Source organism: Nicotiana tabacum, chromosome 12 (assembly GCF_000715075.1).
Source record: "Nicotiana tabacum cultivar K326 chromosome 12, ASM71507v2, whole genome shotgun sequence".
Lineage (NCBI taxonomy): Eukaryota > Viridiplantae > Streptophyta > Magnoliopsida > Solanales > Solanaceae > Nicotiana > Nicotiana tabacum.
The window spans coordinates 79,798,590-79,815,615 of record NC_134091.1 but is presented as its reverse complement, the minus strand read 5'-3'; the positions used below and the strand labels follow the sequence as shown (position 1 = coordinate 79,815,615).

At 36.7% G+C, this 17,026-nt stretch overlaps 1 protein-coding gene across 2 annotated transcripts in view; it reads left to right on the top strand.

The window, feature by feature from the left end:
• Positions 1-14,471, top strand: part of LOC107771488 (katanin p80 WD40 repeat-containing subunit B1 homolog KTN80.4) — a 31,768-nt gene extending 17,297 nt beyond the window's left edge. The window contains exons 13-19 of one of the 2 annotated variants that reach the window (XM_016590851.2): positions 4,078-4,203; positions 13,089-13,163; positions 13,250-13,362; positions 13,455-13,571; positions 13,647-13,715; positions 13,839-14,002; positions 14,107-14,471. In XM_016590851.2, the coding sequence (XP_016446337.2) occupies positions 4,078-4,203; positions 13,089-13,163; positions 13,250-13,362; positions 13,455-13,571; positions 13,647-13,715; positions 13,839-13,899 (561 nt within the window). In that variant the 3' untranslated portion in view covers positions 13,900-14,002; positions 14,107-14,471. Of the gene's footprint in view, positions 1-4,077; positions 4,204-13,088; positions 13,164-13,249; positions 13,363-13,454; positions 13,572-13,646; positions 13,716-13,835; positions 14,003-14,106 lie in introns of both variants that reach the window. The other variant, XM_016590850.2, reaches the window with a different exon arrangement.
• The last annotated feature ends 2,555 nt before the right edge of the window (positions 14,472-17,026 follow it).

The window sequence follows — 17,026 nt, the reverse complement described above, 5'->3', positions numbered from 1 at the left end:
AATTTTCCCCCCGAAAATCATTAGCGTTTTCGAAGAAAAGTTTTATATAACAATTCTTTCTTTTTGAGAAGTGAACAAATTCACTAGGAAACACCAAGTCAGTGTAAAAAAGTGTGTATAATGTAACTCTACTTGAGTCATCCACAGTCATTTATCAAGTTTTACCATCTGTGCAACAAGTTCTTTTTTTCCTTACACCAATATGCAAGTGAAATAAGAGGGATCTCTTACTGCTTTTTACATCATTCTCAGTATTATAAAATAATCTTCTCCCTCTTTCGTTGCATACGCTCCAAAAGAGACATGTTGGTGCCATTTCCATGTTGGATTCCTTTCCTTTCCAATCCTATGTAATCTCCAAAACGTGATTGCTTTCTCAACTATCCTCGGTAGCACCCAGGAGATGCAGTGAGAACATGAGGGACCACAATTGCGAAGCCAACTTGCAATACAACAAGATATGATTAGTATCTTCTCCATATTCTTTGCACATGGAAGTCAAACTCAAATAAATTCCCCTTTAAATTTTTCTCGGTTGATATAGCATCTACCACTGCACACCAGTCAAGGAAGCTACTTTCTTTCGATACTTGGTCTTTGAAACTTTTTTGTGTAGCTCCCTCTTAGCCCCTTTTCTGGTAATTCTGAAATAAGATTTAGTTGTAAAAGATTTTGCCCCCACCTCCTCCATATCTTCTTATCTCCCTCCTCATTCCCTGTTTTGTAGTTATATTCATTATTCTCTATAAAAGAAATCATTCCCCATTTTATAGCTATATTTTTTATAAAAGAAATGATTCCCCATTTTATAGTTATATTTTTATAAAAGAAAATCTCAACTTCGTGCCATTCCTAATCTTGAATAGCCTTGCTAAAACTTACATCTCATATGACCCCATTATCGTCTCGTCTCATGTAATCAGCTATCATAGCATTTCTCTGTTTAACTTCTGAATATTTGTGGGATATGGATTCTCCATGCATATCCCCCTCGCACCATACGTTCTCCAAAACCTTACCCTCAAGCCATTACCCACCCTTTTATGATCCCTTCCACAGACTCACTCCATAAATATTTACTCCCTTATCAGAAATCATCAATTATAAGTAGTGCCATAGTAGTATATGGTGACTTCTCTCAGTAAAGCATTCTCCTCTTGAGTGTATCGCCACAGTTCCAACATTCCAGTGTTAAAAGTGATTCCTAACCCCTTTTCCCACATGGGGATGTAATCTTTTTCCACTCTACTACGTGATATTTCTTTTCTCCCTCCTTTCCCTCCCATAGAAAATATCTCATCCTCCTACTTGTTTGCAACACCTATAGGAATACGAAATAAGGACATAAAATAGGTGGGTATGTTGGAAAGGTTCGGCTTTAGTAATGTTATCTTTCTTCCTCAGATATTGTCTTTTCCATTCACTGAATCTTTTCTCCAACTTCCCAACAACCGATTGCCACAATTCTTTATTTTTGTAATTACACTCTCGAGGCAAGCCTTACACGGTGAGTAGTGCACTACATTCCAGTATGGTTGTTTTGTGCTCCTCCCGTATACTTTATATAACAATTGTGTTTGGATTGAATGTTTCCCAAAAACAGATCACTATTAGCAACCTTTTGTTTTTGGAATTATCCATCAAACCTCAATCTTATTAATTCTATATTTCATTAAACACTATAATAGTTTTCTAAAACAACATGCGCTAAACCAATAGTAAGTTTGTAGAATAATACAAGGGCAAAGGTCCAAATATGCCCTTGTACTATACGAAATTGAGCACATTTGCCCTTCGTTAATACTTTAGCTCAAATATGCCCTTACTGTCACATAGTTTGTCCATATATGCCCTTAGAGTTACACAATTGGCCCATATATGCCCTTTTCGAAACGGAATCCACCCAAACTAATTAGCTCTTTCGTTAATTGTATTAAAGTGTATTACAAACACTATTTCCATTTTATTAGTACTTTTTTTTCTTTACCTTTCTCTTTTCTTTCTTCTTTTTTCTTTTCTTCTCTTTTTTTTTCCTTTTTCTTTCTCCCTTATCCGTTTCCTCCATTACTGATGTCTTCTCCATTTTCGTCACCAATTTCACTTGACAAAACTCATGAATTCCCATTACTAAGAAAAATCTCCCATAAGGTAATCAAGTTCCAATTTCACTGGCCCTCTAAATAAACGAAATTAAATTGTTCCAAAAATTATGGTTTAAACTTAAAATAATAAAAACATCTCAACCTTTAACAATATTCAAAAGACCAAAATATTTAAATTGTTTCCAGAAAGATAATTTAATGATTAAAAGCCTAGAGTTCAAGTTGTAGTGTTATAAATTTGAGTTGTTAGTCTTTTTTCATCTTTTTTCAGCTGGACATTTTCTATTTTTTTTTATTAACTATGTAAATTAGGGGTGTAGGTGTACATGGAACGGGTTGATAAAACCAAACCAAACCAATTATATCGGTTTGGATTGTTCTGTTTTGTTGGATTTTTGGGGTTTTTTGTTACATTAATATTATTTCAATCTTACTTTGTTAAATTTTTTAGAACTAAATATATGTTCAGTAAAAATTAAAAAATTGACAAACATATGATCTATAAAAATATTCTTATGGGAGAATTTTCTTAGTAATTAGAATTCATGAGTTTTGTCAAGTGAAATTGACGACGAAAACGGAGAAGACATCAGTAATGGAGGAAATAGGATAAGGGAGAAAGAAAAAGGAAAAAAAAGGGAAGAAAAGAAAAAAGAAGAAAGAAAAGAGAAAGGTAAAGAAAAAAAGTGCTAATAAAAAGGAAATAGTGTTTGTAATACACTTTAATACAATTAACGAAAGTGCTAATTAGTTTGGGCGGATTCCGTTTCGCAAAGGGCATATATGAGCCAACTGTATAACTCTAAGGGCATATATGGACCAACTATGTGACGGTAAGGGCATATTTGAGCTAAAGTATTAACGAAGGGCAGATGTGCTCAATTTCGTATAGTACAAGGGCATATTTGGACCTTTTCCGATAATACAATATAGAAACTAGTAAATAGTAATTTTACATTTTGGAAAAATTACATAAGATAGAAAGAATTGTAGAGAAAATTTTAAACATTATAATAGAAGACATAAAATACGTGAAAAGTGGAAAGGAAAAATAACCTAAAAATTAAGATGGTAGAAATATCAATCAGTTGGTACGTGGTAAAAAGTCAAGCACACGTATTAAGATGACATGCCGTATTGTTTGCTCCTCTGCTCTAACCTACCTAATCTTTTATGATCCAAGGAAGAGAATATACGGTGCTTTATTTTGGGGAACGGATAGTAAGAGATTGACCTACAATATGCAGACATTTTTTGATCTCTGTCATTAGTTTTGGTTTGTAGCTTAAATGCCCTCTTCCTAGCTATTGCAGAAAAATATTGAATACGGCAAGACATTAGATAGACAATCCTTTCTATCTAAGTTGCTCGGACTCGGGTGCGGGCATCCGATACGGGCACGGATCCGAGTGTCGGATTCGGCAAAATCTAAAATTTAAGATTTGGGGGTGCGGATCCAGGTATGGATACGGGTGCGGGGATTCGGCTAAAAAAATTCAAAATTATAAAAAATAGAGCTATAAGTCCGAACTCAGAACACGACCCCTTGAATTCTTGTTTTTTCTGGAACACAAAGCAGCAAATATGAGACAAAAGTTCTACAATATTAAAGGTATACCATTTCCCATGTCTTAAATCTGTTTTATTTTTAATTTTGAGAAATCAATATCTCAATTTCCCCCAAAATTTGTCGATGGACCCAGGTCAAAGTATCCAAAGTTAGTTGACCGAATCGGGGACGTATCCCGCTCCCGTCCCGTGTCGAGACGGGTGCGGCACCAAAAACGAAGAGTCCGCGTAACTTAGCTTTTTATGGCTATGTAGACAATATATACGGCCGGAATTTGTAGATCCCCAAAAACTGCTAGTTCTTTGAAAGTCTTCAGGATGATGTGAAGTTATGTATATTTCTATATCACTTTCCTAATGCAGATTTTAACTCATCTTTCGTTCTTTTCTGCTTGTATGAAAAAAGAGAGGGCATCCTTCATCAGCTGAAAGTGTAACAGTTTCTGCTACAGATGAGGATACCATCACTGACTTGTTGGAACAGCATGACCAATTTGTTGGCTTAATGCAATCTCGTTTGGCCAAATTACAGGTAACTAATAATACAACTGAAGCAAAATGACTTACTAATGGTGTTTTTAGACGTTCTGATTTGTGATGTGAGTGTTAGTACACTCTTTATGCTATGATTTCTAATCTTTGGTTGTGCTCTACAATTTACAGTTTGGAAAGACGTAAAAAGGTTTTTTATGGAATAATGAGCTTTGGAGGATTAATGGATCTGCATGTAAGGTTAATGGGTCATTGACTTGCAGCACAATCAATCCTGTTTTGAGCATTTCAATGTTCTCAGAATTAGTATAAGTGGAAAAAAGTTCAACTGTAAGCATGCTTGATTTAAATGCAAAATCTTCTCATGCACTATAACTAGTAGTAGAGGTCTCGAACAGACTCTTTGCTATATGTTACACATCATTGGCTATGTCTCCTACAAATTTATTTGGATGTCTTTTTCACTATTTACTTGAACGCATGCTTCTAAGTTTTAACCATTCTCTTTCCAAAATAGGTAGATCCTCACTAAATCCCTTTTTCCAGCTAGTTTCGGATTGAGGCATGTTTGATTCATTGACTGATATGTTCTTCACTTAATCGTTTTATTAACCTGGACTTTGGAATGATAAGAATCCCATTACTGCTGTCTGTGAGGATGATCTTTTCTAGTTTAGAGTGTTGTACTTGTACCTGGCCAACATAGAAATGTCAGCATTGCCTTTCAATGCCTCTTGATGTGGTGGAAAGTAAGTTTTTACAGATGCCATGGCTTTTAAATGACCGTCAGATCGATTCATATCTGTCTAATATGCTACAAAGTGTGTTAACACAACATACTACCTGTATGGCTAGTGCATCTCTGTCAAATTAGATTCAAAGATATGGACAATCTGGTATGTTAAGGAGAAAGGAGAGACACCAGACTTGATCTGGTGCCCCAATTATAGGATACCATTGGAGGGTTCAGAGAGAATTCTGTTGGCAGCTGATGATGTATGCTATGCTTATCCTGAACACAGGTTCATGAGAAGGTGGCTTTTCCATATTTAGGTCAATAACTCAGTGTAGCATTTGTGGAAGAGAATGATAAAGGATTGCATTTCTTTTTGTTACATTTTTAATCCCTTCCACTATTTTACCTGACAAGAAAATGAGATATATATTGACCTAGGGCTTTGGTCTAGTGGTACGAGCGCATCACGGGATATGCGTGTTAGGCGCATGCAAAAGCCTGGTATTTAAGTGGAGAGAGGTAGAGGAGCGAGCTCATTATCCACCGAGTTTCGAACCGTGCCCCATTGACCTTCGAAGATTTATCGCTTATCAAATAAAGAAAAAAGAAATACAGACATATTACACATTATGCTGGACAAACTGACTGATCCAAATAGTGTGTTTCTCGTCTGATTATATTATCCCTTGAGTTTGGGTTAACTGCACACATGTAGGTCAAGCTGATTAATGTGCTCCTGAAAGTGCTTATGGAAGTTCTTTCTTGGACCTTGTTACTGTGGAAGTATGTGTGTGTATAGACAATAAAAGTACTTTTATTTTTCATGAAAAGATAAAAAATTCCGAATTTGGAGTGTGCGTGAATATTTAACTATCCCCTATACCGTGCCCAAGACTTCAATTGTATTCTTTAAAGGCAGAATGGCTTCCTGGCCACTTAGACTTGTAGGGCATTTGAAAGCCGATACATAAACTTTAAACTTTCCCATTTGAACACTCCAACTCATGATTCCCTTAACTAATAAACACATTTGACCGTTGACCATGCCTATGTGGCAGTGACAAATGTGATGTGGACAAAATGCGTGTCAATCACGCAGAAAATGTGCGTGAATGCAATAATCTGATTAAAGAAAATACTTTATCAATAGGGAAAAAAATTAAAAGATGAAAAAGAAAAGGAAAAAAAAGAACCCTAGCGTGTCAGTACTCATTTTCGCTCTCTTGCTTCTCTTTAACTTAAGCGAGGAGAGAGAGAGAGCATCAGGGAGTTTAATTCAGGCTAAATTCGATATGAAGATTGTGTAGTTTTACTTATATCTTATGATTTTGGAGTTTCTAGAAAAAATGGGGTTATATGATTGGTTGCCGGCGAAGTGGAGGTGGCAGCCATTGGAGTTTTTTGGTGGTCAAAAAGCACTCACCACTCTAAACCACCGATGGTCTAAGAAAAGCCTATCACCTAAAACATCTTCGTCAAAACACAAAAAAGGGCAGATATTTGCAATAGTTTGGGCGGCCTCCATTGTTTCAAAACCATGGATTCCTATTGATTTTTTCTGAAATTCCAAATTTTTTTTTCTAATCTAACCATGAGCATAGTGGTGTTGTGAATTTGATTTAGAAATAAGAGAGAGAAAGAACATTGAAGAAAAAGAGAAAGAAGAAGAATAAAAATAAGGAAAGGAATGGAGGTGGGTGAACGGAGAAGAAGGGAGATAGGTGGGTACGGGTTACTGGGGTAGTAGAGAAGTGTCAGGTCTTTTTCCTCTCTTTCTTTTTTCTTTTTTTAATTTGTAACTTCTTTTTTGCTGATTATTTATTTTAAAAAAGGGCCCACAAATAATACATGTCAAGTAATAAATAGTCTTTTTCCTCTTTTTCTTTTTTCTTTTTTTAATTTGTAACTTCTTTTTTGCTGATTATTTATTTTTAAAAAAGGCCCACAAATAATACATGTCAATTAATAAATAATCTAGTATATGACGTGTTGTACATGTCAGCGCAATTGATATACACGCACTACTGGATGTATTTATTAGTACTCATTTCGTCAAGTTGGAGTGTTCAAATGAGAAAGCTTAAAGTTCATGTATCGGCTTTCAAATGCCCTACAAGTCTAAGTGGCCAGGAAACCATTCCGCCTTCTTTAAACTGTCTTAATACCACCTGTAAGATGTTTGCTAGGTTGTCATCAGTAGCAAAGCTCTCAATCTTTTGTGGAAGCTAGCTATGAGGAATCACAACTTGGCATTTGTCAAGCATGGTTACAAAGACAGAGTTGTTTGTGTCACACTTGTCGGAAATCATTCTATTCTTGTTTTAATGAACGCCTATTTGATAGGATGAAGTATGAACATGTGTTCCTCAGTTTATTGGTGTTTTCTTTTCCTGGGACATGAGTATGTATGTCATAAGACTTAATCCCTTTTTGCACATTGTAAGTTTAAATTATGATAATTACTACTTAAAATTTCAAAAGGATGGTCCAATTAGAGAGACGAGAAAATGATGAAGAGCAGTACCTATCATTTGCTGCCAATTGATTAAGCTGTTCGTTGCCAGTTGGTTAGAAAAATGTGATCTAGGCAATAAAACATTGGTGTCGCGACCCAAAATCCCAACCAAAGGGTCGTGATGACGTCTAACCTATTTGCTAAGCAAGCCAACACATTCACAATAAGCAATGAAACAAGACTAAACAGTTAACAACACAATATCATAAATAAGGGTAAAAGCTCCTATAACAACGTAATAAGTCTAATACCAACACAACTGACATAACGACCTTCCAAGACTGGTGTCACTGAGTAGATGAGCTTCTAAGAGTACTAAATACAAAGTCTGAAATGAAGTACAACACTGTCTGTGATGCAAGATCAAGAAGGCCAAAAATCCAAGAAATTGAAGAAGTCCAAGAATTCCATTAAAGATTAGTATTTCTTTTCCTTCAAGATTAGGATTTCTTTTCCTTAAAGATTAGGATTTCTTAATTTTTGTTTTAGTAGGATTATATTTATGGTTCTGGTCAAACTAGGATTGTTAGTTGGTAGTCCATTCCTATTAGAATTCTTTTTCCTATTTTAGTTAGAATAAGTTTTCTTAGCCTTATTCTTATTCTAGCTTAATTAGGTTAGTTTTCCTTAACCTCATCAATTTTACTCATTGTAAGGCCTATTTAAAGGGCTCAATATGCCGAAAATAAACATTGGTGATTAGTTTTCCTAAGCTCTTGCTTCAAAAATGTGATTTCTCTTTTATTTGATTCTTCCTCCTTTATTCAACGCTTCTTGCAATCTTGCGGGATTGAGGAATGAGTTTGTAAGGTTCGTTTCATCTTACATTCTTCTGACTTGAGTTTGAAGAATGCTTTCGCTAATTTTGTGAAAAGTTTTAGCGGGGTGCTTTTGTTTTTCTCTCTTCTTTGTGCTTGAGAGGTGCAAAACCTTGAAAGTACATCAATTTGGTATCAAAACAAAGTTTCCAGGTCCCGAGTCTTGATTTGCTATTGTTCATCATGTTCCTAGAGAAGCAAGTAGCAAGTTTAGGATCCTCGTCAATCAATCTAAAATTTAAAATTCAGAGATTAAGATCTACATCTCTTGAACGAGGCAATGAAGAAATTAAAGTGCAGCTAGATGGCTTAAAGAAATCAATGCAAAATCTGACTGAATTGGTTGAAAGTTTGCTGATTCAAAATCGGCCACCAAACCAGTCACAATGCCTACAACCTCCACCCACCACCAAGACACAACATACATGTGTTACCGCGACGTCTTCGACTTCGAGATCCACCAATTCAACCGCGTAGAGCAGGATATATTGAGCAAGCAGAAGAAGCTATAGCTGACCAAGACATGAAAGTGCCAAGGCACCATGCCGAATATGATAAATTTTTGGATAATCAAGGGAGTGACCAAGGCATGGGATCCAAAAGTTGAGGATTTACCACCTAAGTTTTATGACGATCCATTGGGTTATCCAACTACGTGTGTCATTGACTTTCCGCCTTTCAGAAATGCTCAACACAATAACTAATATTGACTTGATTGTTGACTCTACCATTCAAAAAAAAAAAATCTAACAGTCTATAAGAATATGCAAGAACAGGATGGAGGACTACTTAAAAAGGAGTGGATAATGGAGAGTTTGAGTTCATATATTGGAGAAACAAGATGCCTTCACGTCATAAATATATATGGCTATCATCAACGTGACTATTGGTGTACAAGCGATGTAATTGATGCATTCCCAAGAAGAGCGTTGATCTCCATGCTTAATTCAAAGCTAGACATGGAGTTGGCTAAATTTCATGAAGTTCTAATACCAATAACTTCATATTGTAAGTTGACGTTTGAGAGTCAACGTAGCAAAGATTACATGGAGAAGACTTGGTAGAAAGTTGAAACTTAGAAAGTGGGATTTAGTTCGACCACATGCTAAGTTTTCGTACAACGCAAAGAAGCTATATGATAAGATACAAAATGTAACTTAAAACCTGGTGAGCATTGGGTCCCTATTTTTTACTATAGCAAATCTTGCAATCTATGGAAGTTGTTAGACTCGAGGACGAGTCTTTTCAACCAAGGGAGAATGATGCAAGCAGCAAGATCAAGAAGGCCAAAAATCCAAGAAATTGAAGAAGTCCAAGAATCCATTCAAGATTAGGATTTCTTTTCCTTCAAGATTAGGATTTCTTTTCCTTCAAGATTATGATTTCTTAATTCTTGTTTTAGTAGGATTATATTTATAGTTCTAGTCAAATTAGCATTGTTAGTTGGTAGTATATTCCTACTAGAATTCTTTTTTCTATTTTAGTTAGGATAGGTTTTCTTAGCCTTATTCTTATTTTAGCTTAATTAGGATTAGTTTTCCTTAAACTCATCAATTTTACTCCTTGAAAGACTTATTTAAAGGGCTCAATATGCTGAAACTAAACATTGGTGATTAGTTTTACTAAGCTCTTGCTTCAAAAACGTGATTTCTCTTTTATTTGATTCTTCTTCCTTTATTCAACGCTTTTTGCAATTTTGCGGGATTGAGGAAGGAGTGGGTAAGGTTCGTTTCATCTTACATTCTTTTGACGAGAGTTTGAAGAACGCTGTGGCTTTTGTGAAAAACTTTAGCGGGATGCTTTTGTTTTTCTCTCTTCTTTGTGCTTAAAAGGTGCAAAACCTTGAAAGTACATCAGTCTGATACAAGTAAATAATAGAAATGATAATGAAGGTGACTCCATGGTTTGTGAACAGATATGCAACACTACCTCGAGTCTCCAAGGTGTCCAAGCTAGTCATCCCTCTGAACACTGCTAGGACCAACGTTTGAATCTGCATAAGAAGTGCAGAAGTGTGGTATGAGTACAACCGACCCAATATGCTCAGTAAGTATCGAGCCTAACCTCGAGCAGGCAGTGACGATGCTATGACAAGACACATACCATATAAACCTGTATAATTAATAAGTAAGAGAAGTAGCAGGAGAAATAACAACAATAAAGACAAAAATAAAGGCGGGAAATGGTAAAAAGGATCAAATAAAGGAAATAACAACCATGTTTCTCAACTTTAAGCACCCAAATCCTTCAACAGCTCAAACCCAAACCCAAGAGGATAAAACAATATCGGGAACAATATAGCCCAAATCCACCAAGGAAGTCAATGTCATAAGTTAAACACCATAATTCATACCATATACGTTGAGGCGCACAACCCGATCCAACATAAAAGTTGTTGCAGCGGCAACCCGATCCCATGACCATATTGATGCGGCGAGCAACCCGATCCTATCATAACAATGTTGCGGCGAGCAGGGCATACCAATTCATATGGAAACATCTAACAAACAACCAAACATGGCAAGAGTCATATTATGATATCAAAGAGAATGGATAAACATAATTCATTACGGAAAAGATGAACATGAACAAGGTGTGCTAGGCAATCCAATACCTAAGAGCTATCATATATCTCAATAAGAACTCAAACAAGGTCATTAACACTTGAACAATCAAGTAGTCACACAATCCAACATAGCATAAAAGAATAAGGCATTAAATAAGTAAGGACATAAATAAAACTAGTTCTACCCGCATGCTTTAACCCATGATAACACATATACACTCGTCACCTTGCACATACCCTGCCCCAACACATTTAGCACATAGCAAATAAAGCATTTACAACCTAATTCCCTCATGTTAAGGTTAACCATCGTACTTGCCTCTTTCTGGTATAATTGAACAATCCAAAACCTCCTTCCCTCTAGTACAAGCCTTCAAACCACTCAAATCTAGTCAAATAATACTCAAATAAGTAAATACAAGCTTAAGAAATCCTCCTAATACTAAAAAGGTTCGATCTTTATCATATTTGAAAAAGTCGAAATCAAAAATCAAGACCAAATTCCGATTACCTATTCATCTCCGAGTCCAAGTATGTGGTTAGTTTCAAGATCGGACCTCAAATCGAGGTCTAAATTTCTAAAATACACAATCTTAAGTTGCGACCTAAAATCCTATTTCTACTCTTTAAAATCCTTGATTTAGGGGTGAAAATCTATGGGAGTAATGAAAATTAACCAAAACAAAGTTAAAATCACTAACCTATGAAGTTGTGAAGAAAATCCTCTCAAAAATCGCCTCCTTGTGAAGTCTAGGTCTAAAAAATGGAATAAAATGAGCTAATCTCGGAACCCTTCCTTTTATAACCAGTTGCTGATACTGAAATTGCAAACTACTGTTCGCAGTTGCGAAGCTCGCAAATGCGAACCAATGGTTGCAAATGTGAGGGCCACCTGAGTCACTAAAGTCGCAAATGCGACTGAAAGTTCGCAATTGCGAAGCTGAGCCCCCTTCCCAAACTTCACAAATGCAAGTTAACATTCGCAAATGCGAACCTCGCATTTGTGAGATGCGATGACTGCAACACCAACAATGGAAAAACTTGTAGAAAGAGCCCGAAACCAATCCGAAATTCACCCGAGCTTCTCTGGACCCGATCCAAACATTCAAACAAGTATATAAACCTTACATGAACTCGCTCGTAAGCTCGAAACATTAAACTAACATCAAAATTCAACAATCAAGTATCAAAACTCGAGAATTCACATGTTCATAATTCAAATTTTCAACTTTCAACTATTAGCGCCAAAACGGCCTCGGGTCACTCGCGACCCAAACCAAACATACGTACCATGTCCAAAATCATCATAGAACCTACTAGAATCATCAAAACACGGATCCGGGGTCGTTTACCAAGAATGTTGACTGTGGTCAACTCCAACATATACAAGCTTTCGAATCAAGATTTCTTTTGTTAAAACACATCTTAACTTTCCGGAAATCTAAAGGAACCATACACACATATCATATATCATCTAATGAAGCTATTCAAGGCTCAAATCACGAAACGGAAATGTAGAACTCAAAACGACCTATCAGGTCGTTACAATTGGTGAAGCAAAAAAAAAGTGATCTAGGCATTAAACATTCGATTCTTGCAACCTTCAACGACTGTAAACGTTTGTTCGGTGAAAAAAAACCCGTTAGTGAAGCCAGAGAGATTGCAAAGAGTGATATTCATTGTAAAAATATATGCATTTGAAGCTCTCTTAACTAAGTTGCTCTATCTTGAGATGATGAGCCTATGGGATATGTAGCATTCTCAGCGGACATTGTAATCACTAAGACACGAAGGATGAACATGTGTTCCTGTTAACAACACCTGTTTGACAGGATGAATGTGTTCCTCAAGGTCATTGGTTTTCTTCTCCTGGAACATGAGTATGTGTGTCATAAGGCTAGATCCCTTTTTGTATAATGAAGTTTAAATTACATTATTAATAAAATTTCTGAAGGATGGTCCAGTTGGAGAGACAAGAAAAAGATGAAGAGTACCAATCATTGGCTGTAAGCTATTGCCACCAGTTGGTTAAATAAAATGCGATTTATGCAATTAAACATTTGTGAAGCAAGAGAAATTATGAAAAGAAATTGTTTGTAAAAATATGTGCTTCTGAATCTCTTGTAACTTAGTTTCTCTATCTTGAGATGATTAGCCTATGGGATATGTAGCCTGCTTTCTCTCGGGGGACATTTCTAATCACCAAGACTCACAGGTGAAGGGGAAACAGGCGATCATGTTTTCTCCTCAAGATTCTGCTAACTCAAATATTGTATTCTTTTTCTTGCAGGTTGTCTATCAGTGCTGGCAAAGGCATGACATTAGAGGGGCACTTAGTGCAATGGAGAAGATGGCAGATACTGCTGTAAGTGTCTCTTTTCTATGCCCTATCCTCGAGCTTGATATTTATCTTTGTAACACAATGTGGTTCCTTTCTGATGCATAATACAGGTGCTTGCTGATGTAATTAGCTTTTTAACAGAGAAAAATGATATTATTACATTAGAGATTTGCACATGCCTTCTACCACTCCTTGTGGGAATGCTTGAGAGCAGCTTGGATAGGTACAAATTTAAGCTTGAACCTTTTTTTTTTTTTTTGTCTCTGCTGTAATAGTTTAGTGTGATTCTCATTTTATTTTATGGACATTCTTTAGGCATCAGGATATTTCACTGAATATGCTGCTCAAACTTGTTAAAGTATTTGGTTCAGTGATTTATTCTTCATTGTCTGCGCCAGCATCAGTTGGTGTTGATATCGAGGCAGAGCAAAGGTACCATCTTATATTTTCTTATACTTCCATTCTTTTGTATTTCTAATTCGAATACTTTTCTTATTGATAATAAAGGATGGATCGCTACAATCTTTGCTTTCTTGAGCTTGAAAAAGTCAAACATTGGCTGCCCACTCTTACAAGGTGCGTCGATGCATCTTTAGCCAGTGGCTTTGGTCCAAATGTTACACAACAAAATTTGCTCTTGCTGCTTTTATTTATTTAATTTTAATTTTAATTTTTAAAATTCTTCGTTTCACTCAGAAGGGGAGGGTCCATTGCCAAGTCCGCACAAGAGCTGAGTCTAGCACTTCAAGATGTTTCGTGAGTTAAGGGCAGTATTGCTTGGATTATTAAGAGTTATATTTTGGACAATAACCGTGATATTGTTCATATGGAGTGGCTTTTGGAGCTCTGGAGCGGCCTGCACTGCACTGTATGTTTTTTTACCTTGCAGAGCTAGCATCCTGTATGTATATTCCTGCCAAGATGAAAACATTGACGACTCATTCTTTGATTAACTGATTGGTGATAGCTAGGGGACAACTGCTCTGCACTGCTGCTGCTCCAAATGTCGCTGGTAATTGAACCTGCATGGTGGAGGATCCATCATATTTATTCTCATCTAACCCTGAATACCTGATATTCACATGTTGATTTGTAATTATAGGCTACTTGAGTAAAATCATGTATCCATATGATAATTTCTGTATCAATACAAGGGTATCTAAGCCAACTGAAATCTGGAAAATCTTGTCAGTCTTGATATATGGCCTTTCTAACCAGTTTATGGCATGGCACAAAGGATGGTGTGAAATCTACGTTACAGCTTGTATTTGAAAAAAAAAATACTGCAAATTGAATTTGCTAGTGTTGGTTATAAATTCTCATTTCTCATCTAATTACATTTGCTGTTGGCTGGATTAGATACAAGTGAACGCTCATGCACGAGCAAGTGTATAGTTTCAGAAGAGTCTCCAAGACCAGAATTTTACTTCTGGACTATTCCTTTAGCAATCGTTTGGTTGGTGAGATAAACGATAACATCTCGGGAGAAAATGTGGGATTATTTTATCTTGCGCTTGGTTATGGATATTAATTAGTCCTGAGAATCATTTTGTATTAATATGATGGGATTAGCTATCCCATAGATGTAACGACCCAATCGATTGTTTAGTGTTTTAGCGTCTCGTTCCATAATTTCAGACCTCAAGTAGATGTTTTAAGACTTGCATGTATGGTTGGTTCGGGTTCCGAAGGGTTCAAGGGTGATTTGGAACACTTGGTTGTCAACTAGAGGCTTTAAGTTATGAAGAGTTGACCAAAATCAAGACCGTATTCATGATTTGAAGGTTCTAATAGGTTCCTAAGATGATTTTGGACTTGTACGTATGTTCGATTCAGGGATGGAGTGGCTTAGGGTTAATGCGACACTTCAAGTCGGAAGTTGGAATTCATGTACTTAAGAGAGTTTCATAATTTGAATTAATGTTATTTGTGTTTTGAACTCTTGGACAAGTTCGTGAAGGATATACAAACTTGTTAGGATGATCGAACATGGTCTCGAGGGTGAGTTTTTGGGTGATTTCGGATCACTTTTAGCCACCTTGCATCTATAGATTTTTGGCAACAATTTAATGAATTGCGATCGTAGAGATTAGTGATGCAACCGCGAAGAGTGAAAGGCACTGGAGAAAATGGTGAAATGCGATTGCGAAAAAGGCATTGCGATTGCAAAAAAGAGCTGAACGTTATACACTGCGATCGCGTGAAGTGCTATGCAATCGCGAGAGGAAAGGGAGTTGGGCCAAGGGAGGTGAAGTGAATCACGATCGCGTGGGGATGGTCCACGATCAGGTAAAAGATCCAGGTTGAGCATCGGGGTCGTGTGAGGGGCAGATGCTATCACATAGAAGGAAAATCGGCACAAGCTATTTTGTGAATTGCCAAAGCATGGGTGGCAGTCGCGATCGCGAATAAGGTTTCACTGTTAGGGGTATTTTATATCTAGATTCCGAGATTGAGCTTATTTTCACCACTTTTAAGTTTTGGATAGGGATCAAAGGCGATTTTAGAGAGAGACTTCAACCAAATCATGAGGGTATATACTTCTAAATTGGTTTTGATTATCATGATTTCCCATGGATTATCACACATAGGTTAACAATTTAAAGAGTAGAAAACAGATTTTTGACTTGAAAGTTAAGATAATGTACTTGTAATGATCCGACCGGTTATTTTGTTTATTTGAGCTCCGTTCTCCTGTTCGATGTATATATATATGTTCGTGTCGAAAAGGTTTTGTAGTGAATTGAGACACAGTCTATTTTTGGAAGTTTGAGTTGTAGAAGTTGACCAAAGTTTGACTTTTGTGTCAACAACATCGGATATGTGATTTCATGATTCCAATAGATTTGTATGTTGATTTTAGACTTGGCGCATATACAAATTTGGATTTTGAGGTTCATAGGGTATTTGGCACTTTCCTAATATTGGCAATTTGAAGGTTTGAAGAGTTCACAAGTTTGACCGGGAGTTGACTTTGATGTTATTGGATTCGAATTGTTGTTCCGAAATTTGGAATAGGTTTTTTTGTCATTTGGAACTTATGTGCAAAGTTTAAATGTAATCCGGATTGGTTAGGCATGAATCAGACGCTTGATATGAAATTTGGAAGTTATTGAACTTAAGAGAAGTTCAACTTTTGTTTTGATCGTCTATTCTTGCTTTTGATGTTAATTATGGTGTTTTGAGCCTTTGGATAGGTTTGGGGGAAGGTATTAGGAATTGTTAGTACCTGGAGCTCGGGTGTATTTCGGATGGGTTCCAGACCATTTTGGTGTTGGTTGACAAGTCTGGTGCTGGTGCATCGCACATGTGGTAATGGGGTACATATGTGCGAAGTCGCTTCTGCGAGCATTGTGTGTGCAAATGCGAAAGAGTCGTCTGGGACAATGGTTGCTTCTGCTAGGCTTGTCCGCAGGTGCGAGCTTCGCATTTGCCCAGAGGTGTCCGTACCTGCGAGGTTTGGCCAGTTGAGAGGAGGTCGCAGATGCGCAGATCTGGACTGCATTTGCGGGCTCGCAGATGCGAAATCGCTGGCAGGCTTTTATATTTCGAGGGTTTAGCTCATTTTTTATTATTCGGAGATTTGTAGCTCGGCTAGAGGCGATGTTTTAGGAGATTTTCATCACCACCTTGAGGTTAAGTATTTTCTATTTGTGTATCTCAATTCCCATAGATTTGTGCCCTTAGAACATGGATTTGAAAGAGGAAAATTGGGGGTTTTTGCTTACAACTTATGAGAGTAAAATTTGGGGATTTAAAGGTCGAGTTGGACTTGGTTTTAGAATCTAATCATATATTTGGACTCGTGTGGTTATGGATTATCGAGATCTACCCCTTGACTCAAGTTTTGACTATATGGGCCCTTGTTGATTTTTGTTGACTTTTTG